The sequence below is a fragment of the Scyliorhinus canicula genome, chromosome 13 (assembly GCF_902713615.1).
Source record: "Scyliorhinus canicula chromosome 13, sScyCan1.1, whole genome shotgun sequence".
In the NCBI taxonomy this organism is placed as follows: domain Eukaryota; kingdom Metazoa; phylum Chordata; class Chondrichthyes; order Carcharhiniformes; family Scyliorhinidae; genus Scyliorhinus; species Scyliorhinus canicula.
In genome coordinates, this window is record NC_052158.1 from 120,438,971 (window position 1) to 120,466,675 (window position 27,705).

At 47.5% G+C, this 27,705-nt stretch overlaps 1 protein-coding gene across 5 annotated transcripts in view; it reads left to right on the forward strand.

The window, feature by feature from the left end:
* LOC119975891 (endothelin-converting enzyme 2-like) overlaps positions 1–27,705 on the forward strand; it is a 242,908-nt gene that overhangs the window by 190,336 nt on the left and 24,867 nt on the right. For all 5 annotated transcript variants that reach the window (XM_038815811.1, XM_038815814.1, XM_038815813.1 and 2 more), the window contains 5 exons: positions 6,432–6,578; positions 10,379–10,444; positions 11,952–12,140; positions 22,797–22,939; positions 26,094–26,208. In XM_038815811.1, the coding sequence (XP_038671739.1) occupies positions 6,432–6,578; positions 10,379–10,444; positions 11,952–12,140; positions 22,797–22,939; positions 26,094–26,208 (660 nt within the window). The remainder of the gene's footprint in view (positions 1–6,431; positions 6,579–10,378; positions 10,445–11,951; positions 12,141–22,796; positions 22,940–26,093; positions 26,209–27,705) is intronic.

A 27,705-nucleotide genomic window follows, 5' to 3' on the forward strand; every position in this document is an offset into this window, starting at 1 on the left:
GGATCGGGGGATTACCCGCCACCTCCTCTCCCCCCCCCCCCCCCCCCCCCCCCCCGCCGACTAGCCATCTCCTTTTTTAGGCCAGCCACGTGCACACGCCTCCCGCACTCTCCAGCCCCCCAGGCGGAGGCTCCCCGCCCCAACTCTCCCTCTTATCTCCAGCTCCCCCTCGGTCAGTACAGCAGCAACCCAGTTCTCCCTCCCCCCAACCTCCCCCTCCCCCGGCCAAGCAATTGCTTAACCCCCCCTGCACTCCCGTAAGTCAGCTAACTCCTGCTGACCCTGGCCGCTCTGCCACTGATCCTCCCGTTGGATTCCCCCCCAAAGTCCAAGTCCCACCCTCCACTCCCCCTACAAACTGATGTGGACTCCAATCCAGTACCACCCTCCGCATCAGGCCCCGCCCCCTCCCTTTCCACGGGAAAAGAAAACCCGCACTCCCTATCTGGGCCGACCCCGCCCTCTATGGCGCAGCTCCTTTCTCCTGCAACCTCGCCCCAATCCCCAGAGGCCCAGGGTCTCCGGTCCACTCTTTCCCCCCTCCCCCATCGAATGCGGGGAACAACCCCTCCCAAACCAGCACACATACAGAAAAAACACAAATATCGTCCCCTCCCACTCCCCAACATCCCCCAAAGCATGCTAAGACCACTAATTTGAGTCCAGCTTCTCATTTTTGATAAAGGTCCACGCCTCATCCGGCGTATCAAAAGAGTGGTGTCGGTCCTGATATGTGACCCACAGTTGCGCTGGCTGCAACAGCCCGAACCTCACCCCCTTTCCGTGGAGAACCGCCTTGGCCTGATTGAATCCTGCCCTCTTCTTGGCCAGCTCTGCACTGCAGTCCTGTTAAATGCGGATTTCAGCATTGTCCCACCTGTTGCTCCGCTCCTTCTTCGCCCATCTCGAGACACACTCCCTGTCAGTGAAACGGTGAAACCTCACCACCACAGCCATTGGCGGCTCATTCGCCCTCGGCCTCCTCGCCAGGACTCTGTACGCCCCATCCAGTTCCAGGGGCCTCGGGAAGGCTCCCGCGCCCATCAGCGTACCCAGCATCGTAGCCACATAGGCCCCAGCATCCGACCCCTCCACACCTTCAGGGAGACCCAGAATCCGCAAATTCTTCCTCCTTGACCTGTTCTCCAGATCCTCGAATTTCTCCTGCCATTTTTTACGTGTGGCCTCGTGCGCCTTTACTTTCACCGCCAGGCCCAGGATCTCGTCCTCGATATCAGAGGTCTTCTGCCGCACCTCTTTAATCGCTGTCCCCTGAATCCTCTGGGTCTCTACCAGCCTTTCGATGGCGCCTTCATAGGGGCCAACATCGCCGCTTTCAATTCCGCAAAGCAGTTTCTCAGAAACTCTTGCTGCTCCCTGATGCGACCATCAATTCACTCAGAGACACAAGTTGAAGTAAACTATGGCTTTAATCGGCTTACAACTGAGCCTGCCTGCGACTATGCTGAACTGAGGGCGGACTCGTAGGACCGCAGCACTTATACTTCCTGATGGGGGCGGAGCCCTGTACATGCTCCTCATCTCCCCCTGTGGGCAGAGCCACGCAACGGCTCACAGATGGAGCCCACACGGACACAGTAATGTACAGTGTGAATTATAGTGGTTACACATTCACCACATTCACCCCCTGTTAATAAAGTCCGGCGGGGGTGATGGGTCTACAAGTTCAGTTGGTCCGGCGCCCGAATCGTGCATTGAGACCGACACAGCACTGGTGTTGCAGCCGTTTCGGATGGCTGTGGAAGGATGTTCAGTGCGAGTCCGAGGGTGGACTCCGGGCGTGGTTCTTCCAGAGCTTCGTTCCTGCAGACCGGTGTGACGGGGGGAAGGGAGCATGGGAAGCAAATAGGTGCAGGGGCGAAGGGCGTGGGAGGTCGGGTGGGATGTAGTGTGGGAGGTACATCGGCTGTAGTGGTAGTGGATCCTGCGGGTGCCAGGTCCCGGAAGGAAACGGTGTCCTGTCGGCCATCGGGGTGTTCGACAAAGGCGTAGTGGGGGTTCGAGTGCAGGAACTGGACCCTCTCTACCAGGGGGTCTGCCTTATGTGTCCGGATGTGCTTTCGAAGGAGGACAGGGCCCGGTGTCCTCAACCAGGATGGAAGCGAGGCCCCTGTGGTAGTTCCCCGAGGGAAGACAAATAAGCGATCATGATGAGTCTGGTTTGTGGCCGTACAAAGGAGGGACCTAATAGCATGGAGCGCTTCGGGGAGGACCTCCTGCCAGTGGGAGGTCGGGAGATTCCTGGTCAGTAGGACGGTCTACCAGACCATCGCGTTCTCCCTCTCCACCTGCCCGTTCCCCCTGGGGTTATAGGTGGGAGTCCTGCTCGAGGCGATGCCCTTGCCGAGCAGGTACTGATGCAGTTCGTCGCTCACGAAGGACGAACCCCTGTCACTGTCGACGTAGCTGGGGAAACCGAACAGGGTGAAGACGCTGTGCAGGGCTCTGATAACTGTGGGGGTGGTCATATCAGGGCATGGGATGGCAAAAGGAAAACGGGAGAACTCGTCTATAATATTGAGAAAGTAGATATTACAGTTGTTCGAAGGAAGGGGCCCTTTGAAATCAATACTCAGGCGTTCAAAGGGCTAGGATGCCTTTACCAGGTGGGTCTTGTCTGGTCTATCTCCGCGCAGATCGGGCAATTCCTGGTGACGGCTTTAACCTCCTTGGTGGAGATGGGCAGGTTGTGGGCCTTGATGTAGTGGGCGAGCCGGGTGACCCCCGAACGGCAGAGGTCATTGTGGATAGCCTGTAGTCGGTCGTCTTGCGCGCTGGCGCATGTGCCGTGGGACAGGGCATCTGGGGGTTCATTGAGCTTCCCAGGACGATATACTATATCGTAATTATAGGTGGAGAGTTCAGTCCTCCACCACAAGATTTTGTCATTCTTGATTTTGCCCCGCTGCGAGTTGTCAAACAAAAAGGCAACCGATCTTTGTTCGGTGATGAGGGTAAACCTCCTACCTGCGAGGTAGTGCCTCCAGTGCCGCACGGCTTCCACAATGGCTTGGGCTTCCTTTTCGACTGAGGAGTGTAGAAGTTCCGAAGCGTTGAGGGTTCGGGAAAAGAACGCTACCGGCCTGCGTGCCTAGTTCAGAGTGGCAGCGAGAGCGGCTTCTGAGGTGTCGCTCTCCACCTGGAATGGGACAGACTCATCTACCGCCCGCATGACGGCTTTGGCGATGTCCTCCTTGACACAGTTGAAGGCCTGGCGAGCCTCGGCTGACAGTGGGAAGAGTGTGCCCTTAAATAGTGGGCGGGCTTTGTCCACATACAGGGCGTAGTATGAAAAAAAACCCGAGGCACCTCTTGAGGGCCTTGGGAGAATGAAGGAGAGGGAGTTGTAAGAGGGGGCACATACGGTCAGGGTCGGGACGTAGGACCCCGTTTTCCACGACGTAGCTGAGGATAGCTAGTCTGGTAGTGCGGAAATGTTGGGGCTTGCCGCAAAAGTAGCACGATAGCCCTCCGTGGTGGGCGGGTGGCCGCGTGGCGCAGGCCTGGGGCAGTCTCTGGTCGGGGGTCCACGATGGGGTCGCATAATCGGCCGGGAACGCGGTTAGACTTTGGAAAGCAACCTAAAACGAGGTCGCTAGTTTAAAAAAAATATAATTTTAATTAAGATTTTCACAAAATATAAACAATATAAACAACAAAACAATATTAACAAAACAACCATGGAAAAAACCCAAGAACAACACCCAACCAACTACAAAAGCAACTGCAAACAAAAGAAGAAAAAAAACAAACAACAACAGGGAAAGAGATAACACCCACCACATCCCACAAACCCATGTACACAGTTCTCCCTCCCACCGAACCAAACCCCCCCCCCCCCGGGTTGCTGCTGCCGCCGGCCTATTTCCCTACCGTTCTGCCAGGAAGTCCAGGAAAGACTGCCACCAACTAAAGAACCCCTGTACTGATCCCCTCAGGGCAAATTTCTGTGCCATTGAGTCGGATCAAAAATGTGCCTGGAGTTGGGGAGTACAGGGATCTCCTAACCCCCCCTGTGCCACACACCAGTGTCTATCTCTACAGGACTGTGCTGCAGAATTCATGCAGCCACTGCAACAAAAGTCTGAAGTTCGAATGGGAATAGGGGGTGGGATCCTCCGACCCCCCCACCGGGCCAAGAGAATTGCTGGGAGGCGGCGTGAATCCCACCCCGGCGCTGACTGCCGGATTCTCCGGCGCCGGTTTTTGGGCGGGGGTGGAAATCACGCCGCGCCAGTCGGGGGCCGTTGGCAGCGGCTCCTCTGGCGATTCTCTGGCCCGTGATGGGCCGAGTGCTCGCCAGTTTTCGACAGGTCCCGGCGGCATATATTACACCAGGTCCTTACCGGCGGGACCTGGCTTTGCGGGCGGCCTGCGGAGTCGTTGGGGGGTGGGCGCAAGGCGGATCTGGGCTCGGGGGGGGGGGGGGGGGCCACGGCGATCTGGCCCACAATCAGGGCCCACCGATCCGCGGGTGGGCCTGTGCCGAAGGAGCACTCTTTCTCTCCGCGCCGGCCAGTGTAACGGTCCGCCATGACTGGCGTGGAGAAGAACCCCCTGCGCTGGGATGATGCCAGCACACGCTGGCGCTCCCGCGCATGTGCCAACTCGCGCCGACCGGCAGAGGTCCTTCGGCGCAGGTTGGCGCGGCGGCAAGCCCTTCGGCGCTGCCTGTTGCGGCGCCAATCCCGCCGGCGCCAACCTAGCCCCTGAAAGTGCAGATTTTGCACCTTCCGGGCGGCCCGACGCCAGAGTGGTTCACGCCACTCCTCGGCGTCGGTACGCCCCGCCCCACCGGTTAGGGGACAATCCCGCCCAGGGTGCGTGGCAAGGCCAGGGATGTGGGGGTGTGGCCTAATGAAGACATGGGGGGAATGTCGAGGGCGGGGAGAGTTGAGTTGGGTGGGGAAGGTCTCACAATGTCATGCAGAGAGGCAACAAGGTGGATGAGGATGATGAACAATGGAAGAAAAGGGAAGATTGAGGGGAGGTCAAAGGGATACCATGGGCGGTTTTCTCTGACTGATGCGGCATGCCATCAGAATTCTCCGTTTTGCTGGCGGGTCAATGGCGTTTCCCATTGTGGGGTTGCCCCGTGCCACCTGGAAACCCCCGGGCTGCCGGCAAAATGGAGAATCTCGATGGTGGAGAATTCAACCCCACAGCTTTAATGGAATGGGATGCACATATCTCCTGATGTGATGACTAGAGGTCTTAGTGGGGCATGGGTGCCTCGCAGGTGATTGGCTTGGCATGAGGGTGGTTGAATCGTAGAACAGAACTCTTGGGCTGTTGGCCTTTCTCCTCTGAGTTCATAGAATCATAGAATTTAAAGTGCAGAAGGAGACCATTGGGCCCATCAAGTCTACACCGGCACTTGCAAGAGCACTCGACCTAAGAACACACCTCTACCCTATCCCCATAACCCAGCAACCCCACCTAAACATTGGACACTAAGGGCAATTTAGCGTGACCAATCCACCTTAACCCACACATCTTTGGACTGTGGGAGGAAACCGGAGCACCCGGAAGAAACCCACGCAGACACAGGGAGGACGTGCAAACTCCGCGCAGTGACCCAAGCCGTGAATCGAACACGGGTCCCTGGTGCTGTGAAGCAAGCGTGCTAACTGTTGATATCCTGCATGGTCTGGTGAAGACAGGTGGGCTGGAGAGAGTGATATGATTGTGTTGGACTGGTGCTTAAATGTGGCACTGGAACCTTTAAACCTGCCAGCTGACGGTGGGTGGATGTTTTAGCTGCATCCGCGCCAGGTGACTCAGAGGGGAATGTGCTTGTACATGACTAATGAGGTTCCAAGTGCAAAATCTGGCGTGGGATCCTGCTATTCTGGTCGGTTGGACAGGTGACGCTGAAGCTGCCCGCCACCATACTTAGTCTCAAAATGGGAGAACTCTGCCCCTTAATTTCCCCCAGTAGAATTTTGACTGTATATTAATTGGGTGTTTAATGTATTCAGATGATGGCATTAAATGAGATTCACCAGTGCTCATATATACAGGAGCAAATTGAAACAGTGGTGAATTAATCCTGAGGTACATGGTATGTAATGCGTGTCTCTGTACATTAAAGCTGTATGAAGACTGGATTCCTGTTCTGCTCTTCATCAGTTCCTGGCTATCTCAGTTGTAACATGGAAGATTATTGCATCTTCGTCTGAAAGATCTTAACAATAAAAGAGTTTTTGAAAAGAAAGAGAGCCAATTTTAGCCCCACTGTTTCAAAGCAGAACACATGGATATTATATTGGTTTCCACATATTTGTTGAACTTTTACTAATTTTAAAGCCCACATCTGGAATTGCAGCTCATAAACATAGAAAGAACCGCCTATTATCAGAGAAATCATTAATACCAATCAAGTTTGTGATATTGTCTCCCTCATGCAGACTGGTGGCTGGAATATCACAGGTCCTTGGGATAAAGACAACTTCATGGAAGTTCTAAAAGTAGTCTCTGGGACATACAGAGCAGTTCCTTTTTTCACAGTCTATGTTAGTGCAGACTCCAAAAGTTCCAACAGCAATGTCATCCAGGTATGTATGCTAGTAAAGTGTGAAACTGTTAAGAATTACTCAGTGTGCAAAATGTGTAGATATTCATATTTATTTATGAATATGTATGGTGGAACCTGAAATTTAAGACTACCCATTCTATTATGAAAAGGTTATCTCTCAAAACTGGTTCTTCATTAGAGGGAGATTGCATGATGTAATGTAATGTTCATAATTGCAGATCTCATGTTGTTCATGGGTAAAGACCAATTGTATCCACGTTTTGTAAACTGGCACAGATTGTGAAACACTGCTGATGGGAAAAACCCAGGCAGAATTTTCCCAAATTTGCACAGTGTTGGATCAGGTAAGGAAAGCTGTATGAAATTCGCTGGCTGCACAGATGCCTTTTCTTATTTGATTGAACAGCACTCTGTGCAATTTCAAAGTGCTGGTGAGGATGATACAGTCAGCTGGAGGTATTGGGGCCTCGCTGGCAAAGCTGGGATTCAGAGATCAGCGTGCCATTTTTAAAGTGCACCCCAATAGCAAAGTAAAGTTAAAGGCCGTATATTAATTGGGTGTTTAATGTATTCAGATGTCAGCATTAAATGTGATTCACCTGTGCTCATATATAAGCAAATTGAAACTGTGGTGAATTAATCCTGAGGTGCATATAATGTATGTCTCTGTACATAAAAGCTGTATGAAGACTGTACTTCACCCATGGAAATCAGGAACCCCCTCCCCCACCATCTCACACACACATAAGGGAAGCCCCTCCATGGGGCTACATAGAGGGCCTGCTGCTGCCACTGCCAAACTGACATCGCTGTGCCCTATCACTCACCACCCATAGGCTATACTCACCTCAGCAACCCCAACATGGTCATCAGGACTGTTTTTTTCCCTTTTCGAAAACCAGTAGTGATTCCTTCCGGCGTGACATCATGCCGGCAGGGGGAAACACCTAATGCTGCTGGAAGCAATGGTGTGAAGTTGTATACTGATAATTAAATTAATTCAAATTCATGGAAATCAGGTATGCCACCGGGGAGGGGGGGAGGGGGGGGGGCGCGCCAGTGATATCTCAAACAGATCTAGCCATCACCGTTAATCCTGGTATGGCTCTCTTGCGAGATTTAGCACCATAATGTGATTTGCCAACACGCCCCAAGTGTTAGTCTCAGTACAAGGAATTTTAACTTCAATTTCTTATTCACAAAAAACAGTAATTGCTCCTTCTACGCCTATTTCACCAATTTGTAATAATTTCTCTATTGATAAATCTTGATCACTTCAAGAAATATAGAACATAGAACATAGAACAGTACAGCACAGAACAGGCCCTTCGGCCCTCGATGTTGTGCCGAGCCATGATCACCCTACTCAAACCCACGTATCCACCCTATACCCGTAACCCAACAACTCCCCCCTTAACCTTTTTAGGACACTATGGGCAATTTAGCATGGCCAATCCACCTAACCCGCACATCTTTGGACTGTGGGAGGAAACCGGAGCACCTGGAGGAAACCCACACACACACGGGGAGGACGTGCAGACTCCGCACAGACAGTGACCCAGCCGGGAATCGAACCTGGGACCCTGGAGCTGTGAAGCATTTATGCTAACCACCATGCTACCGTGCTGCCCATAGTTCTTTTTTTTTTCATTTTAAGAAGGATGATGGAATAACTGCTTCTGAACACTTTCTATCATTTGTCTCTAATCTCTGCAAAAATCTTGATGTTCACTTTTCAGGCTAGTCTGTGTATGAAAGTAGCTGTAGTCCCAGAGGACTATAGGCTGCTCTCCTCCTTCTGAGAGAAAGAGAGAGCTGACAGGTGGTGATATAACCCGAGGGCTGGTGCCACCTGGGTGTAAGCCTGATATTGCCAAGGTGCCAAGTGGCACTGCCAGCTGACAGGGGCACTACTAGGTGACCAGGTTGGCATTGTCAAGGTGCCAAGCTGGTATTTTAAATGGCAGCACGGTAGCACAAATGAATAGCACTGTGGTTCACAGCACCAGGGTCCCAGGTTCGATTCCCTGCTGGGTCACTGTCTGTGTGGCGTCTGCACGTTCTCCCCGTGTCTGCGTGGGTTTTCTCCGGGCGCTCCGGTTTCCTCCCACAGTCCAAAGTCGTGCAGGTTAGGTGGATTGGCCATGATAAATTAGCCTAAGTGACCAAAAAGGTTAGGTGGGGTTACGGGGATAGGGTGGAAGTGAGGCCTTAAGTGGGTCGGTGCAGACTCGATGGGCCGAATGGCCTCCTTCGGCACTGTATGTTCTATGTTCTAAGCCCACTTAGACATCGGGGCACCCTTTCAAAATGGTGAAATCGATCTCCGAGGAACCAGTCTGGCCAGCGAGTTCAGCTCCATAGTGATGAAAATAATTCCGAGGGCACGATTTAACAGAAGAGCTTGTAAGTGTAGTAGCGATCGGGAGCTGCCGCGAGCTTCCCAATGGTCGACCCAGCGAGGCCGCCACCGGTATCAAACGTTAATTAGTCCACGTAATGGGCTTCACGCCACAAGTGATTGTTCCCCCCCCTCCAGCTGATTCACCGGGACCCTGCCCACCAGCTCCCCGCTAACAAGGGAGAGCAAACCCCACACAGGTCGCAGCCACGCCACCGAGGAGACCATCCCCACGATTCAGGGATGCCAGCCTGGTCAGACTGTTGGATGCAGTTGAGTCCAGACGGAATGCCTTGCTCCCCCGAGGGGTCCGGGGATCAGCAACAGGATGTCCGACACCGATTGCACTAAGAAGATCAACCGGGCTGCATGGGTGAGTACACACTGGCCCCCAACAAACGGGCGGCAGGGTCCCGGATATCAGCAACCTCACCCCTTAGGAGGAATGGGCCCTGGAGGTTGCGGGGGTGGCCGTGGACAGATTGGTCACCGACATAGAGTTTGGCATATGGTGCAGAGGTGAGGATCCACCGGCCCCCACCCAGATGAAGCTTCATCAATCACTGTCTTCATACCGTCAGAAGTACGGATGTTCACTGATGATTTCAACTTCTCAGATAATACAACAATCTGTATCTGCAAACAGGTCTAGACTTTATTTTGGCATTGGCTGAGAAGTGTCAAGTGACATTCACACCAGACAAGTACCAGGCAATGACCATATGCAACATGAGAGAGTCTAATCACCAAACTGTTTATATTCTATGGCATTAACATTGCTGAATCTCCCACCGTCAACATCCTGGATGTCATTGTTGATCAGAAATATAATTGGAATTACCGCATAAATACCAAGGCTAGAAAACCAGACACTGGGTATTCTGTAGCAAGTAATTTGCTGCATGACTCCCCAAAGCGTTTCCACCATTTACAAGCTACAAGTCAGCTATGTGATGGAATATTATCCCCCAGTCTGGATGGGTACAGCATGCCACGCAACGCACACCGTATAGGAAAAAGCAGCATAGTTGATTGTCACCCCTATCCACCGTCTTAGCGTGCATTTCCTCCACAACACTGTGGTTGCAAACTACACTGAAGCGACTGGCCAAGACTTCTTTGACAGCAAGTTCTAAACAGGTGACCTCTGCCACCAAGTAGAACAAATGCATACAGCCCCCTCCAAGACAACATCATCCTGACTTGGAAATATATTGTTATTCCCTCATCATCCGGGTCAAAGTTCGGGAACTGCCTACATAACAGCACTGTAACTACACGACAGGGACAGCAGCAGTTCAGGAAAAGTGGCTCATTTCCTCCTTCTCGAGGGTATTTGGGGATGGGCAATTCATATATTGGTGCCCACATTCCATGAATGACAAAAAGAAAAATGTGGCTTTTATTTTCTCTTTCAGGTTGATCAGTCAGGCTTGTTTCTGCCATCTCGTGATTACTACCTAAACAAAACAGCAAATGAAAAGGTAATATACCACAGAAAACTTAAGGTGCAGTTTTATTTCCGTGCGTTTCTTTTGTTTCCTCTAAGGTTTTTTGCGGCACTGAAAGGAGGAAGCGGATGCAAGGAGTAGCAAGCATCTTGAAGTAGAATGTTGAGATGATGTGGGCAGCATGGTAGCACAGTGGATAGCACTGTGGCTTCACAGCACCAGGGTCCGAGGTTCGTTTCCTCGCTGGGCCACTGTCTGTGCGGAGTCAGCACGTTCTCCCTGTGTCTGCGTGGGTTTCCTCCGGGTGCTCCGGTTTCCTCCCACAGTCCAAAGACGTGTAGGTTAGGTGGATTGGCCATTCTAAATTGCCCTTAGAGTCCAAAAAGGTTAGGAAGGGTTATTGCGTTATGGGGATAGGGTGGAAGTGAGGGCTTAAGTGGATTGGTGCAGACTCAGTGGGCCGAATGGCCTCCTTCTGCACTGTATGCTCTATGTTCTATGATGTGCTTTTATTATTAGCGTAGAATCTTGGAAGCCGTTGTGGTTAAGGCCTGCCTGTTTTCTGCTTCCTGATCAGCTACTGGGGAGTCGGGGAAATAATTGAGTGACAGACAAATGCTGCTTTGGTGAAAAACAACAACAGCAACGATTGGAAGTTCCATCTTGCTCTGCTGTGAACTTTGATGGCACCATACACACTGACCTGTGAAGAGTAGATGCTAAAATGCAGCATTGACGTCGTGGAACCTCCTACCAATGTTGTACTTCACTTTGGGCAAGCTCATATGTAATTCTGTCCAATGAAGAGACCTAAGCCTGTGTAGCAGCCAACTGAGTTTGTTGTCTTGGTCTCTGTCATGTGGAGTTGTGCTGCAAATGGCGATTGATCTGCCATCTCTTCTGAATTAGTTTGATTTATTTTTGGGAATGATACAGCTGCTTGAACTAAAAGTACTGTGGATCTGAGCCAAGAATTTTCTTGGAGCTGCTCCTGTTACATGTGCCCATTGTCACCAAAAGTGCAGCAGCAATGTTTCCTTTTCATTTCTGGAAAATGGTGGCATTTGAACTAGAGCCACTTTGAGAAATTATCAGCCCTGGTTTCTCCACCTCTCGAGTATTGACTAAACAAATATGCATTTCTAAATGTCCTGATTTCCTTTCAGATTATTTTTAATAGGCGGCACGGTAGCACAGTGGTTAGCACTATTGCTTCACAATGTCGGGAACCAGTTTTGATTCCCGGCTTGGGACACTGCCTGTGCGGAGTCTGCACGTTCTCACTGTATCTGCCTGGGTTTCCTCCGGGTGCTCCGGATTCCTCCTACAAAGTCCCAAAAGACATGCTTGTTAGGTGAATTGGACATTCTGAATTCTCCCTCCGTGTACCCGAACAGGCGCTGAAGTGTGGCGACGAGGGGATTTTCACAGTAACTTCATTGCAGTGTTAATGTAAGCCTACTTGTGAAACTAATGAAGATTATTATTATTATTTGATGTGCTTTATCTTGTGTACTGCACTTTCTCAAATGTTTTATAGGTACTGAATGCATATTTGGAGTATATGGTTGAACTTTGTGTACTTCTGGGAGGTGAACGTAATTCAACATACACTCAGATGCAGCAAATATTGGAGTTTGAAACTATTCTTGCAAATATCACAGTTCCCCAGGATGAACGTAGGGATGAAGAGAAAATATACCACAAGATGACCATTGCAGATTTACAGGTACCTAAATACGTAGCCTTGGATTGAATTGGATATTTTATGTTGCACTGCTGAACAATAGCAACAAGTTAAAAAGCTAAGAATTAATTGCATCAAATTGATGCCATAAAGTTACCGGGAAAGCCTTTAGTTGAAATGTAGTTCTAAAACATTTCTAATATGGCAATTGAACTATTATTCTGCAGTTGTCATGCAAAAGTTCAGTTTAATTACATTAATCCAATCATGTTATATTACGTACTCCAAATATCTTTTTTTAGCAGTGGAGCCCCGCACCATTTGGGTTCAAAATAAGTTTTTGAGTGCTGCAGCTTGCAATAAAAAATGGTCATTTGTGATCATGGCGGGAAAGTTGGCTAATTGCTCATAAGCAATATGTGGTAAAGTTCTTATATTTGATGCTGAAAGTTGGAAGATTTGCTGCAATAGGTGAAGTGAGAAAGACACCCAATTTGGGTTGCAGGACCCCTTCCAGCATAAGCACAGATACCAGCTCCCACGGAGGGGGATTGCTTCTGCAGTCAATACAGTTACCCAGGCCCAAAGTATCTGGCTGCAAATGAGAAAGAAATGTATTGGTATTAAGAGGAAGATGGGCATAATTATACTCATTAATTTTGCTCACATTTCCTGTGGGACCCAAACCTTTGGTTGTAATTGTTGTACCCTCTGGAAAATATTTTTCCAAGCATTGCGCTCTATTATTGCTCTTTTTTATATGTTCTTTAATTGTGTGTGGCATATTTTTCTTGGGTCCAAACTAAAGTACTTCTCTGCTTTTTGGGGTTTTCTTAGTGGGTATTGGAGTTTTCATAAAATATCTACAGTGTAGAAGGAGTTTGCGCCGACCCTTCTGAAAGAGCACCCTAACCAGGCTTGGTCTGAAATTTGTGGAGGTAAATGGTAATATTAATTTCCTTGGCGATACATTTCTTGGCAGACTGCAAAATGTTGATGGTATTCGTTGAAGCCACAAGTTGGTAATGCACCTAATAATGGTGTTTTGGGGGGTTATTCGGGAGGCACAACAGAAATAATAATAATAATCACTTATTGTCACAAATTGGCTTCAATGAAGTTACTGTGAAAAGCCCCTAGTCGCCACATTCCGGCGCCTGTACGGGGAGGCTGGTACGGGAATTGAACCCGCGCTGCTGGCCTTGTTCTGCATTACAAGACAGCTGTTTAGCCCACTGTGCTAAACCAGCCCCAGTTTTTTAAAATATATAAACGGTAAGAGAGAGGCAAGAATAGACATTGGACCACTGGAAAATGGGGCTGGAGAAGTAGTCATATGAAACACAGAAATGGCAGAGGAACTGAATAGTTACTTTGCATCAGTCTTCATGGTGGAAGACACCAGTGGGATACCAGAGCACCAGGAGAATCAGGAGGCAGAGATGAGTGCAGTGGCCATCACTAAGCATGGGTTTGTCAAGGGGAGATCATGTCCAATAAATCTATTAGAGTTTTTTGAGGAGTTAACAAGGAAGTTAGACTCAGGAGAACCAGAGGACGTGATTTATTTCGATTTCCAGAAGATCTTTGACAAGGTGCCGCATAGGAGGCTGTTAAATATGTTAAAGCCCATGGTGTAAAGGGTAAGATACTGGCATGGATACAGGATTGGCTGACTGGTAGAAGACAAAGAGTGGGGATAAATGGGTCTTTTTCAGAATGGCAGCCGGTGAGTAGTGGTGTGCCTCAGGGGTCAGTGATGGGACCACAACTATTCACAATATGCATTCATGATCTGGAAAAAGGAGCTGAGCGCACTATTGCTAAGTTTATAGATGATACAAAGATATGCAGAGGGGCAGGTAGGAAACAGGGGGGCTGCAGAAGGACTTGGACAGGCTAGGAGAGTGGACAAAGAAGTGGCAGATGGAATACAATGTGGAAAAATGTAAGGTTATGAACTTTGGAAGGAGGAATGGAGGTATAGACTATTTTTTAAATGGGGGAAAAGCTTAGGAAATCAGAAGCACATAGGAACTTAGGAGTCCTTGTTCAAGGTTCTCTTATGGTTAAGGTGCAGGTTCAGTCAGCAGTTAGAAAGGCAAATGCAATCTTAGCATACTTGTCGAGAGGGCTAGAATACAAGAGCCGGGGTGTACTTCTGAGGATGTATAAGGTCCTGGTCAGACCCTATTTGGAGTATTGTGAGCACCTTGAGGCCCCGTACCTAAGGAAGGATGTGCTGGCCTTGGAAAGGGTCTAGAGGAGGTTCAAAAGAATGATCCCTGGAATGAAAAGCTTGACATGAGGAGCAGTTGAGGATTCTGGGTCTGTATTCGTTGGAGTTTAGAAGGATGAGGGAGATTTTATTGAAACTTACAGGATACTGCAAGGCTGGATAAAATGGACACTGATTGGAGAAACTAGAACCAGAGGACACATCCTGAGACTGAAGGGGCCATCCTTTAAAACTGAGATGAGAAGGAATTTCTTCAGCCAGAGGGTGGTGAATCTGTGGAACTCTTTGCTGGGGAAGGCTGTGGAGGCCAAATCACTGAGTGTCTGTAAGACACAGGAACATAGGTTCTTGATTAATAAGGGGATCAGATGTTATGGGGAGAAGGTCCATATTTAAGAACTCAGCGACCAACTTAAATGAATATGCCACCACCATCACAGATTTCATCAGCAAATGTGTTGATGACTACATGCCAAAGAAAGTAGCAACTGGTCTGTAGCAGATGCCATCTCCCTGGTCCTACACTCATCTCTAGAGCTTTTCGACAACATGGACTCCTACATCAGACATCTGCAACTGGATCCTCGAATTTTTGACCCACAGACCACAATCAGGAAGAATAAACAACAACACCTACTCCACAATAGTCCTTAATGCCAGGGCCCCCCAAAGCTGCGTACTTAGCCCCCTACTCTACTCCCTGTACACACACAACTGCGTGGCAAAACTTGGTTCCAACTCCATCTACAAGTTGCTGACGATACGACCATAGTGGGACGGATCTCTAATAATGATGATGCAGAATATAGGAGGGATATAGAGAACCTAGTGGAGTGGTGCAGCGACAACAATCTCTCCCTCAATGCCACCAAAACTAAAGAGCTGGTCATTGAGTTCAAGAAGCAAAGTACTGTACACACCCCTGTCAGCATCAACGGGGCCGAGGTGGAGATGGTTAGCAGTTTCATATTCCTAGGGGCACACATCCCCAAAAATCTGTCCTGATCCACCCAATTCGACGCTACCATCAAGAAAGCACAATTGCACCTTTACTTCCTCGGGTAACTAAGGAAATTCAGCATGTCCACTTTAACTCATACCAACTTTTACAGATGCACCATAGAAACCATCCTATCCGGCTGCATCACAGCCTGGTATGGCAACTGGTTGGCCCAAGACCGCAAGAAACTTCAGAGAGTCGTGAACACAGCCCAATCCATCACATGAACCTGCCTCCCATCCATTGACTCCATCTACAGCTCCCGCTGCCTGGGGAAAACGGGCAGCATAATCAAAGACCCCTCCCACCCGGCTTACTCACTCTTCCATCGGGCAGGAGATACAAAAGACTGAGAACACGCAGAAACAGACTCAAAAACAGTTTCTTCCCACTGTTACTAGACTCCTAAACGAACCTTTGTGGGCTGACCTCATTAACACTACACCCCTGTGATGCCGGTGTTTATGTAGTTACATTGTGTACCTTGTGTTGCCCTACTCTGTATTTTCTTTTATTTCTTTTTCTTTTCATGTACTTAATGATCTGTTGAGCTGCTCGCAGAAAAATACTTTTCACTGTACCTCGGTACACGTGACAATAAACAAAATCCAAATCCAAGGCAGGAGAATGGGAATGAGAAAAATATCAGCCATGATTGAATGCCAGAGCAGACTTGATGGGTTGAATGGCCTAATTCTGCTCATATGTCTTATGGTCTTATAACAGCCTCCAACACATTTGGGAAACTCTCTGGCTGACAGTCGAATGAATCCAGCAATTGCTCCTGTCATCTTTTATCAGCTCGGCTAGAGAAGTCTGCATCTTGTTTTTCTCCCAAAGGACATGACATGGCTATTAGTTCATTCCTTATCCTTCCTTGCAACTTTTTAAAAAAAAATTTAGAATACCCAATTCATTTTTTTCCAATTACGGGGCAATTTAGCGCGTTCAATCCACCTATTTTGCACATCTTTGGGTTGTGGGGGCGAAACCCACGCAAACACGGGGAGAATGTGCAAACTCCACATGGACAGTGACCCAGAGCCGAGATCGAACCTGGGACCTCGGCGCCGTGAGACTGCAGTGCTTCCACTGCGCCACCGTGTTGCCCTACTTCCTTCCTTGCAACTTTTACTTGCTCTGCTTGGTGATCATTTAATGGAATCCCCTTCAACTCGCTCACTATATAAGTCATGTGGTGGAGCGTAGCAGGGTCAGATGCAGTAATGATTATTTTAATATCCGCCTGACTTTAGTGGCTTGTGTTTTTTTTTCAATTCATTCAATTTGGGAGTTGCTGGCAAAGCCAGCATTTATTGCCCATCTCCAAATGTCTTTGAGAACATGGTGGTAACCCATTTATTTGCACACCTGCCGTCTCTGTGCTGGGTTGGCTCCAGACAGTGGAGAGTTTTAACCTTGATTCCCCCGACTTCAACTTTACTGGCTGCTTGATCCTACACTTGGTCAAATGCTCCCTTAATGTTAAGGACAGTGGGCAGGATTTAGCGGGCCCATTAGCCACGGGTGCAGATCCCGGAATGAATGCTAAATCTTGCAAGAGGCCAAAAACGGGATACGTGCCTGCAAATCTTTGACAGGCCCTCCTTTATGACGTGATCAGGTTAAGACCCAGGAAGGGTGCTAAACTCTTGCGGCGACATGTGGTCTTACCTGAGGAGGAGACGGGTCAGGAGTGGCTGGAGGATGAGCCCGATGAGGAGCCGGACGATGGAGGAGAGGCGGTGGGCAAGGGTCCGGCATTCCAGGAGGACCAGAGACGCTCACATGGTCTCCAGATTCTCGTAAGACGAGACTGCGTGTGTCAGTTCAACCCCAATCCTCCCTCCATCCCATTTTCCTGCCTCCCCCGTCCCCCATTTCCCTCCTTCCATCCTGTAATAGCCCGCACAGGGCCTATGGGGTGGGAATGATTATCTTCCCCGTGCTCTTTGCAGAGTACGAGCTCCCTGGCTAGCGTCAGGCGATCTCCATTAGCCTCTGTATAAAGGTCGGCCAGTAGGACACCGACCAGAACAGGAACCCAGCAGGGATCTACCGGCCATTCTAACTACTGTGTGTAAATAAAACTACATCTCTTTATTTTACTGACTCCCATGTCCCTATTAAACTGGCAACGAGGAGTAAACTGGTTTTCTGTCGATGTGTGATCTACTCGACTGAACCACCTCTCCGATTTTCTAGCCCCAGGTTTGGATTTAATTGATTCGCCATTCGTTTGTGTGATTAGATGCATTTGACGTGGGTGTTGATGACTGGAACCAGTACACAGAAAGGATGCATTACTTCTTCTTAGTCAACAACATCATGGAGAATGAGCACCTGACAGTCATACTGTTGACAGCCTGTGAGGCGCACACTTTCGGGATGACCCGGAGTCTCACTGAACCGGTGGGCCAGAAACGCAGTCATTCGACCAACTCATGACACATGTGGCGCAGCACTTAACCTGACCCCATCAGCAATTGTTTAAAGGTATCCATTTAAAACAGAGGGGAGGTCCTCCGGTGAGTCCGTCTCCGAGTTCATAGAATTTTGTGAGTTTGGAACTGCTTTATCCAATATGCTGCGCGATCGTTTATTCTGCAGTATAAACAATATGGAAACACAGAAAAACTTTTGATTGAAATCTCCCTCACCTTTCAGCAGGCACTGCTGATCTCCTTGTTCTAGGAAATCGCACAATTCGGTGTCCAGGAGATGCAAGGGATGGAGGTGAACGTTTTGGGGCGTAGCCCCTCATATTGTATCACCATGGCCCGACCGAATGTCATGCCGTCTCCAGACTCAGATGTGCGGTGTCATCAGGCTTAGCTGAAAGCAATTCTGGCCCATGTGCAATATGTGAGCACCGGTCTAAGCGTACTCACGGGCAGGAGGCGGGCCAACACTTCAGGCCCCTTGGTCGAGGTAGGCATTAGCTCCGGGGCCGGGCCTGTAATATGGATGACCCATAAAAGGCCGAGGATGAGGCTGAGATGCAGCTGAATTGTTTGACATTGCTCCTTGTGGTAGGCTATATTATGGGTATCGCGGTGCTTAGGGGGGATGTACCTTATACTGTAGTATGAGTGGTAGAACCTGTCTGCTGGTTCTACCCAGCAAGCTGAGCATAAAAGTCTGTGTTTCACCCACACCAGTCATTCTGTACCGGAGCTGCAGGGGTAACTACTTGTTCATTAAAGCCTTCAATTGGACTACAATCTCGCTTCAGTAGTGATTGATCGTGCATCACTCCTTGTGGTCCCGATTTGCGTCCGATACAGATGAATGGCCATATGCTCCAAATGCAGTTTCTATAGTGGCACAGAACACCTTTGGTCTTACAAAGCGGCACGCGCATACTTTGACTTTGACTGACATGGCTGCTCATTTGGCCCTAGACAGTTGGGCCGCGACTGGCTATGCCAGCTGCAGTTGGATTGGCAACACATCCTCCAAGTGGGATCTGGAGATCTGTGCATGGTACTGAGCAAATTACCCGAGGTTTTGCAGCCTGGCTTGGGTACAATTAAAGGGGCCGTGGCCAAGATCCAGGTGGACCCAGAGGCCTGGTCCCGATATTTTTGTGCCACCCGGTTTCCTAGACTTTAGTGGAGAAAGTCGAGACCAAACTTGGTCGTTTGAAGAGTTGGAGCCTGTACACTTTGCTGAGTGGGCGGCACCAGTAGTCCCTGTCATGAAGCCAGATAAGACAGTCCGCCTCTGCGGACAGTATAAATTGACGGTAAACAAGGCTTTGCGGTTGGACCGTTATCCTTTACCACGCACCGAGGATTTGTATGCTACATTGGCCGGTGGCTGTACATTTACAAAATTGGACATGAGAATTGCTTATCTGCAGCTGGAGCTCGATGAATCACAGCAGTATGCCATGATCAATATGCACAAAGGACTCCATGAGAACATCCGGCTCCCATTTGGAATATCCTCAGTTTTCCAACACGTCATGGAGAACATCCTGCGTGGATTACCAGTTGCTGTTTACTTAAACTACGTGCTGGTCACAGGGACCACAGAACAAGAACTCTTGCAAAACCTCGAGGCGGTGATGCAAGTTTTTCAGAGTATGTGATCTGTTTGCGCCACACAAAGTACCTGTTTCAAGCAAAGGACGTGGTATATTTGGGATGACATTTGGACCAGGGAAGCCTGCCCCTGGTCGCCGCGAACGTGAGAGCCATCAAAATGAGTCCGCCCCGCGAGGCAACTCCATGCTTTGCTCTTTCCTTGGAATAATAAATTATTATGGGCGATTTATTCCAAACCTGGTAACTGTCCTGGCCCCCCTTCCTTATTCCTGAAGAAGCAAGTTGGGAATCGAGCAAGGGCCCAGGATGAGGTGTTTAAGAAGGTGAAACAACAGTTGTCCACTTCAGAGGCGTTGACACATTTCGACTTTAAAGCCATTGTACGTCACATGCGATGCTTTGCCTTATGGGATTAGGGCAGTCCAGTCTCATTGGATGGACATCTGATCACCTTTGCCTTCCGGTGCTGGCTGTGGCTGAGAAAAAATATGCCCAACTAAAAAAGGAAGGGCTGGCGGTCGTATTTGGTGTAAAACGGTTTCATCAGTACATCTATGGCTGCCATTTCTTTATCGTCACAGATCACAAGTCATTGCTAGTCCTCATCCATAAAGACAAAGTGGTCCCACCAATTGCTCCCACTAGGATTCTGCGCTGGGCCTTGTTATTGGCTGCTTACGAATACTCTTTTGAGCACCACCCAGGGACACAGATTGTGCATGCTGATGTGTTGAGCCACCTTCCACTGCAGACCGAATCTGCAAACACCCCCTATGGTGGACGAAGTAGTCGCTGTTCTGAATATTATGGACTCCTTGCCCATCATAGCATCGTGTATTTGTGAATGGACGCAGATTGACCCCGTATTTGCCAAGGTGCGACATCTGGTACTATACGGTGACCAGCATTGACAGCTACCAGGAGAGTTGAAAGCTTTCTGCTCCAACTTCTTGGAGCCGACTGGAAGACTGTATCATCTTGTGGGGCAAGAGGGTTGTTGTTCAGATTAAGGACAGGTAGTCAAGTTGAAGGATCTTCACAGCGGGCACCTCAAGAGTGTCCAAAATGAAGATGCTGGCGAGAAGCTATGTCTACTGGCTGGGTTTGGACACGGATATCGAGACGTTGGCCCAGCAGTACTCCATCTGTCAAGAGTACCTGAAGCTCCCTGGGGTGGCACCCCTCCACCCTTGGGAGTGGGCAGATTGAAATTTGGAATAAGTTTTGGAGAATGTTAGATAGGAACAGAAGAACATAAGGACAAAAGAGCTGAACTCCAGAGGTTAGATGAAAGTGATTACCTTTGCTGGTTAGAGTCATACCTGGTACAAAGGAGGATGGCTGTGGTGGTTGGAGGTCAATTGTTTCAGTTCCATGGTATCACTGTCGGAGTTCCTCAGGGTAGTGTCCTAGGCCCAAACATCTTCAGCTGCTTCATCAATGACCTTCCTTCCATCATAAGGTCAGAAGTGGGTATGTTCGCTGATGACTTCACAATGTTCAGCACCATCCGCTACTCCGCAGACACTGAAGCAGTCCATGTCCAAATGTAGCAAGACTTAAACAATATCCAGGATTGGGCTGACCAGTGGAAATTTACATTCACGCCACACAAGTGCCAGGCAATAACTGTCTCCAACCAGAGAGAATCTAACCATCGCCCCTTGACATTCATTGCCATTGCTGTATCTCCCACTATCGACAGCGGGGGGGGGGGTTACTATTAATCAGTAAAGTGGACAAGCCATTTAAATACTGTGGATGTAAGAGCAAGTCAGGAGCATGATGGAATACTCTCCACTTTCCTGGATGTAGCTCCAACAACACCTGAAAAGCTTGACACTCCCCAGGTGATGTAACCCATTTGATTGGCATCCATTCCACAAATATTCAAACCCCCCCACCACTGGAAAAGTGTAGCAGCTGTGCGTACCATCTACAAGATACAATGTAGGAACTAACCATGGCTCCTTAAGCAGCACTTCCATATCCATTATAAGGACAACAGCAGCAGAGACCTAGCAACACCACCATCTGGAGGTTCTCCTCCACGTCACTCACCGTCCTGACTTGGAAATATATCGCTGATCCTTCACTGTAGCTGGGGCAACATCCTGGAACTCGCTCCGTAACAGCATTTTGGGTATATCAATACCCAAGGGACTGTAGCGGTTCAAGAAGGCAACTCGCCACCACCTTCTCAAAGGCAACTAGGGATGAGCAATAAATTCTGGCCTAGTCAGCAATGCCAACATCCTGTAAATGAGTTTAAAAACACCTTCCGGACTCACCCACAAGAGGAAATGTGCTTTCCACATCCACTTTGTCAAGACAGCTCAAGATCTTCTATATTTCAATCAAGTCCCTTTCCCTCTTCCAAACCCCAGTAGAAACCAGTCCCATCTGTCAAATCTTTCCTCATAAGACAATCTGCTCATTCAGTCAACCTGCTCAGAATCACCTCCACGGCATTTGCGTCCTTTCTTGAATAAGGAAACCAAAACTCCATTCAGTATTCAAGATGTGTTCTCGCCAATGACCTGGATAACTGAACCATAACACCCTTACTTTTATGTTCAATTCCTCTCATAATAAAGGCAAGCATTCTATTAGCCTTCTTATTCTATTAGCCTTAAGACTGTACCTGCATGCTAACCTTTTGTGACTCATGCACCAGGACTCATAGACTCATGCATCTAGGTACCTCTGCACCTCAGAATTTTGTCGTTGCCCTCTGTTTTAAGTAATACTCTGCTTTTTATCTTTGATGCCGAAATGAACAATTTCAAATTTTCTAACACTATACCCCATTTGCCAGATCTTTGCTCACTCACTCGATCTCTCTATATGCTCTGCAACCTCCTTTTGTTCTCTTCACACCATACTTCCCTACCTATCACTGTCATCTGCAAATTTAGCAACAATGCCTTCACGCCCCTCATCAAAGTCGTTGATTAAATTGTTGCAGGGCAGCACGTTGGCGCAGTGGTTAGCATTGCTGCCTCACGGCGCCGAGGTCCCAAGTTTGACCCCGGCTCTGGGTCACTGTCCGTGTGGAGTTTGCACATTCTCCCTGTGTTTGCGTGGGTTTCACCCCCACAACCCAAAGATGTGCAGAGTAGGTGGATTGGCCACATTAAATTGCCCCTTAATTAGAAAAGAAATTCTAAATTTAATTTTTTTTAAATCGTTGCCAAGATTTGTTTATAACTGCAGTATATTAATGGAAACTAGCTAAATAATAATTATTAACGGTAGAATGAATGATTTCAAATTACGTAGTTGTTATCTTCAATAAACTCACTTCTCTTTGGACCAATTTGTTAATTTGCCAAAATGGAAAGGAACTGGTTTCTATTTTGTATAGGTTTTAAATTATCAAGCTTCCTTGTGTTTTTTTTCCTTAGAATTTAGCACCTGCCGTTGACTGGTTGGATTATTTATCATTTGGACTGGCGCCTCTGGACCTGAATGAAACAGAACCAGTAGTTGTCTATGCCAAGGATTATCTACAGTTGGTGTCTGATCTTATTAATAATACAGACAAGAGGTAATTGCAGATAGCTTGTTAGTTGTTATATAATTACTTGTTTCTAGAACTTCAATGAAATCTAAAGCTCATGTAAGTAATAAAATAAATGCATTAATAGCCAAGCATGTTTTGATTTTCTCCCAACTTATATTATTATTATTTGAGCTTGTGTGCTAAACATGTTTTACAATTGGTAATGAAAAGTGACATGCAGTTGAGAAGACAGCCCTAATCACACGGATGAAGAGTCATAGCTCAGATTAAACCCAACCTGAACACTCTGCTCGTACAATTTGCAAACCACCCCACATTGCCAGATCGGAACCATTGCCTATTGCTCTTAAATGTGTACCTGAAAAGAATCTGTTGCTGTGTTCTGAGTTAGGTTGCGTCTCTTTCAGTGTGTATCAGACATTAGCCAAGTTACTCCAAATCAGCTGTTCTCTTTGCTGCAGTATAATCTAATTGTTTTTCCAGCATATTGCATGAATTTACCACATGAGAAACAAGGGATACAACTCATGCCCCCATTAGTATTTTGTTTTGACACATCAAACCTGTGCAGTAGTGTCTTGAGTTTTGAAGCAAACCAGAGAACCTGAAGTGTGGCCTGCTTAGAAATTAATGTGCATATTTATGCTGAAGAAACTTGGCTGTAATGGTTTGTCTATCTAAGGAGAGGGTCAGACTCACTAACTAAAGTATATAAAATGATTTCACAGCACTCATTCCGGTACCATTGTGTGCATTGGTTTCCTGGATGTTGTCGTAGCTCCAGGCATAAACTACAGATGGTGCAGACTTGCTCCAGTTCTGAGCAAAGTAGTTTAATTGGTTTTAGTGGAGTTGAATTAGCCAAAGCAAAGTGGTAGTTTGATTGTTCTTCGTCTTCCTCAGAACTCAACGTTGAAACAATTTTATTAATACATGAAAAAAGAAACCAAACTAATTTCCCTTTCAAAGTATAAAACAATATATATAGCATCATTACTAACCCTTCTCTACCAAGAGGGTAAATTCTCCTTGATCAATCTTTGCAGCACCTGTTTTGAGTAATTTATTGTGTGTTTTTATGCTCTTTTATGCTCACATAGTTGTCTCCCAGAACTTTTTTTCTTGTCTTTTTCTGCTTTCTTGCAATTGCCGCACAATTACATGGGATTACACGGTGGGCGGCATAGTGGCACAGTGGTTAGCACTGCTGTCTCACAGCTCCAGGGACCCGGATTCAATTCCGGCCTCGGGTGACTGTCTGTGTGGAGTTTGCACATTCTCCCTGTCTGCGTGGGATTCCTCCGGATGCTGCGGTTTCCTTCCACAGTCCAAAGATGTGCAGGTTAGGTGGATTGGCCATGATAAATTGCCCCTTTGTGTCCAAAAGGTTGGGAGGGGTTATGGGGATAGGGTGGAGGTGTGGGCTTAAGCAGGGTGCTCTTTCCAAAGGGCGGATGCAGACCCAACGCACGAATGGCTTCAATATTTATAAGGGTTGGGAAGGTGCCCTGGTACCAGCTTGCACACTTTGTCAGATCAGTAATGTGGAGGACCCTATTATTAAAACCATTTGAATAAAACTTCCCAGACACCCACCTAACACCGGGCCAGATTCACTACCTGCTCAGTGAGTAGAAGCAGAAATTTTGCTATATTGACATTGTCCCCAGTTGGACTCCTTTTGCTGTCACGTAAGGATAGGAAGATCTGGGGAGTCCCTCTTTGTGTTAAAGTTGCAAGGGCTGGGGACTCTTTCTTCTCCGTGCAATGAGAGGTTGGAAAAGGCTGGGAATCCTTCCTCGTGATGGCAGATCGGAGGGCTGAGCATTCCTTGAAGATTAGGATAATGTTGGGGTTAGGGTGTATCAAAAACGTGTTGAGGGGCTAGGAGACACAGTCTGCCTTCTTTTAGTAAGCCTCATCCAGGGCCTGAATGTAGTAAATATTAGGCTGGCTAGGGATGCAGCAGAAATTAGATTTTTGTGATTTTAAACACTTGCCGAACCCTTTCCATGCGCGGCGGTGAGGCAGGGAGGGATAGTGGCAGAAAGTTTTTCAACTTGAGGATGTAATGTTTGAGCTCAGTCCTGTCACAATTTTCTATTGGTGACTTAGGCATTTTTTCTGGACTGAAACATTCACATAATTTTGACGAGCTCGTCGATCCGTTTTGACATAAAACTCAGGCTTCAATGAGGAGCAAATGGTGTTCTCTACACTGTTCTCCTCAGTGATTCTAGGTCTCTACAGATTCCTACTTTGAACTGTTTATTCATAGTCTGCCATACGTCATACACCATGAACGAAAGATACAACTGTCAACCGTACCTCTCCATTACTGCTCACGAGTCTAGTCTATTAAATTACTTCTAATTATAAATATTGATGATAAATGCAGTGAGGATTGCAGTTTGCCAGCCTGTAAAGAATCTTTCTATGCTGATGTTTTGTGGATTATCTGTTCTTTTATTCATATTACTCTGATCAAACTTACGTGCAAAACATTTATTTATGACATTTTAGGTGTTTTCTTAGTTTTCATTTGCAAATAACTGCTGATTTTTTGGGTTTTGCCATTAATAAATTATCAAGTCATGTGATAGCAATTGCTGTGTCATAAATATAAATTGAATTCTGTATATTAGAGCGTGATCAGTGTGTCTAATTTGCCCATTAAAATCTATTTGCCCAAATAGTGAAGGAGCTATGTGAATTTTGAGCTGTACATTAATAAAACAGAACTGATTTAAAACAGACTACAAGTTAAATATTTAAATATTACTTGTGTGCATCAGTCTTAGATGAAATTTTTGATGTACTTTGGAAAATTAACAATCAGTTACCTGATTTAGTTTGTGATATTAAATGTTGTATCTACCAGGGGCTGGTTTAGCACAGTGGGCTAAATAGCCGGCTTGCAATGCAGAACAATGCCAGCAACGCGGGTTCAATTCCCATACCGGCCTCCCCGAACAGGCTGGAATATGGCGACTAGGGGCTTTTCACAGTAACTTCATTGAAGCCTACTTGTGACAATAAGCAATTATTATTATTATTAAGATTAAATCATTAAATGTTTTAGCATGTTTTAAATCACTTAGCATTTTAGTTTGTGATATTAAATGCTGCATCGAAAGATTAAATCATTAAATGTTTAACCATGTTTTAATTCACTTAGCATTTTGAACAATTACATGATATGGAATTTAGTGCAGAAGACAGCATCCAACTTAGATCAGCGGTTTGAAAATGCACAAGAAAAGCTCGTGGAAATTCTATACGGCACAAAGAAGGTGAGATAGAAAATTTAGGTTGTTCGTTGAAAAGTAATTGACCAAGAAGTCAAGACTAAATATTTGAAATATGAGAGTAAAAGTTTAATCTCCTTAGTTACTGTGGTCTAATGTCCCAGAACTTGTCAATTGAGCCTGTTTGTCATTTTCATCAGTTTGGAATGAAAGCTATTACATTTTGATATAGTAGTTGATGTTCCACTGTTTACATTAAATTGCGTGGCCACCTCTGGTGTTTGTAGCAAATATGTTTTTGGAAGTATAATTTCTATTGCGTGCATGACTGTTTGACATGAATGTTCATTACAGCTGTTTTCAATTGGTAGATACCTGCTGACAAGTAACAGGTTCGGACATGACACAAAATGATAGTCAATGTCTCATTTAGTAGTAGTTAAATCAAATGTGTAAAGCGTCGGGAAATTAGAAGACAATTATAGCAACACAGATCAAAAGAACATTCCGCTCCTGAACCAATATTAAAAATTGAAAAAATATTACCCTGTTTGATCTCAGAGCAGACGTCGAAGGTGTGGTTACTTCAAATTCTCTGACAGCCAGGCAGTTTTCCAATAGTTTGGTGTTTTTAAAAAAGGTAGTCTTCTGACAGCTATGTGTTCTTCTAATAGTTGGATAGTCTTTACTGTTGCCTCTGCCACAAACTTAAATCTAGTTGGGATTTTATGTAGCCCACCTGCCCCCAAAACCCCCTTCTCCCGCCTCTGGCAGGAGCCTCATACTATGTAAGGAGTTGTTGGGCACGATTACCCCAAAGGTAACAAAGCGAGCGCATTTAGCCATGTGTTTCCCGGCACTCGCAGAGCCATAAAATACATGGCTATTCAACACGATTCACATTGTACAAGGGGCCTCAATGGGAATGCATGACCAAGGCCACACATAGCCCCCTTGCCAGAACTCCCCAGTGTAGCGAGAGACCGGGACATCAAAGCTCCTGAACTGATCCCTGACGCCCCACCAACTCTAATGCACTATGGGAGGGTCCCTGAACCCCTCCCACAACACCCACGCTGGGCACTTCTGGCCCAATTGTGCGCAAACAGAAATGCCAGCTTGGCACTGCCATGCTGACAACCAAGCAATGCCCATGTCAGCTGGCAGTGCCAGGCTGGCACTGCCAGGGTGCCCTGCTGGTAGTGCCAGGGAACCACCCTGCCCAAAGGACATACAGCTGGGGGTCTCCGAACCCCTGGAAGACTCTCACAAGTGCCGTTCTGTCTGGTCCCCGTTTGTGAGGACCAGTGCTGAACGGGGTCGCCCAAGGTCTCTGAGGCGAAGGGGATGAATCCAAATGCCTCAGGTACCTGGGAATCTGCACATTAGAGTGAGGCCTCACAATGGGCACAATGCACAATGGGCGGGATTTACATTGCAACGTCTCGCGAGATCGATTTGGATCTCATGAGGCACTGTGAGCCGGTTAGATCACGAGAGCAGGGTCGCCTGGCTTTTATCGGCCACACCGAGCGAGACGCG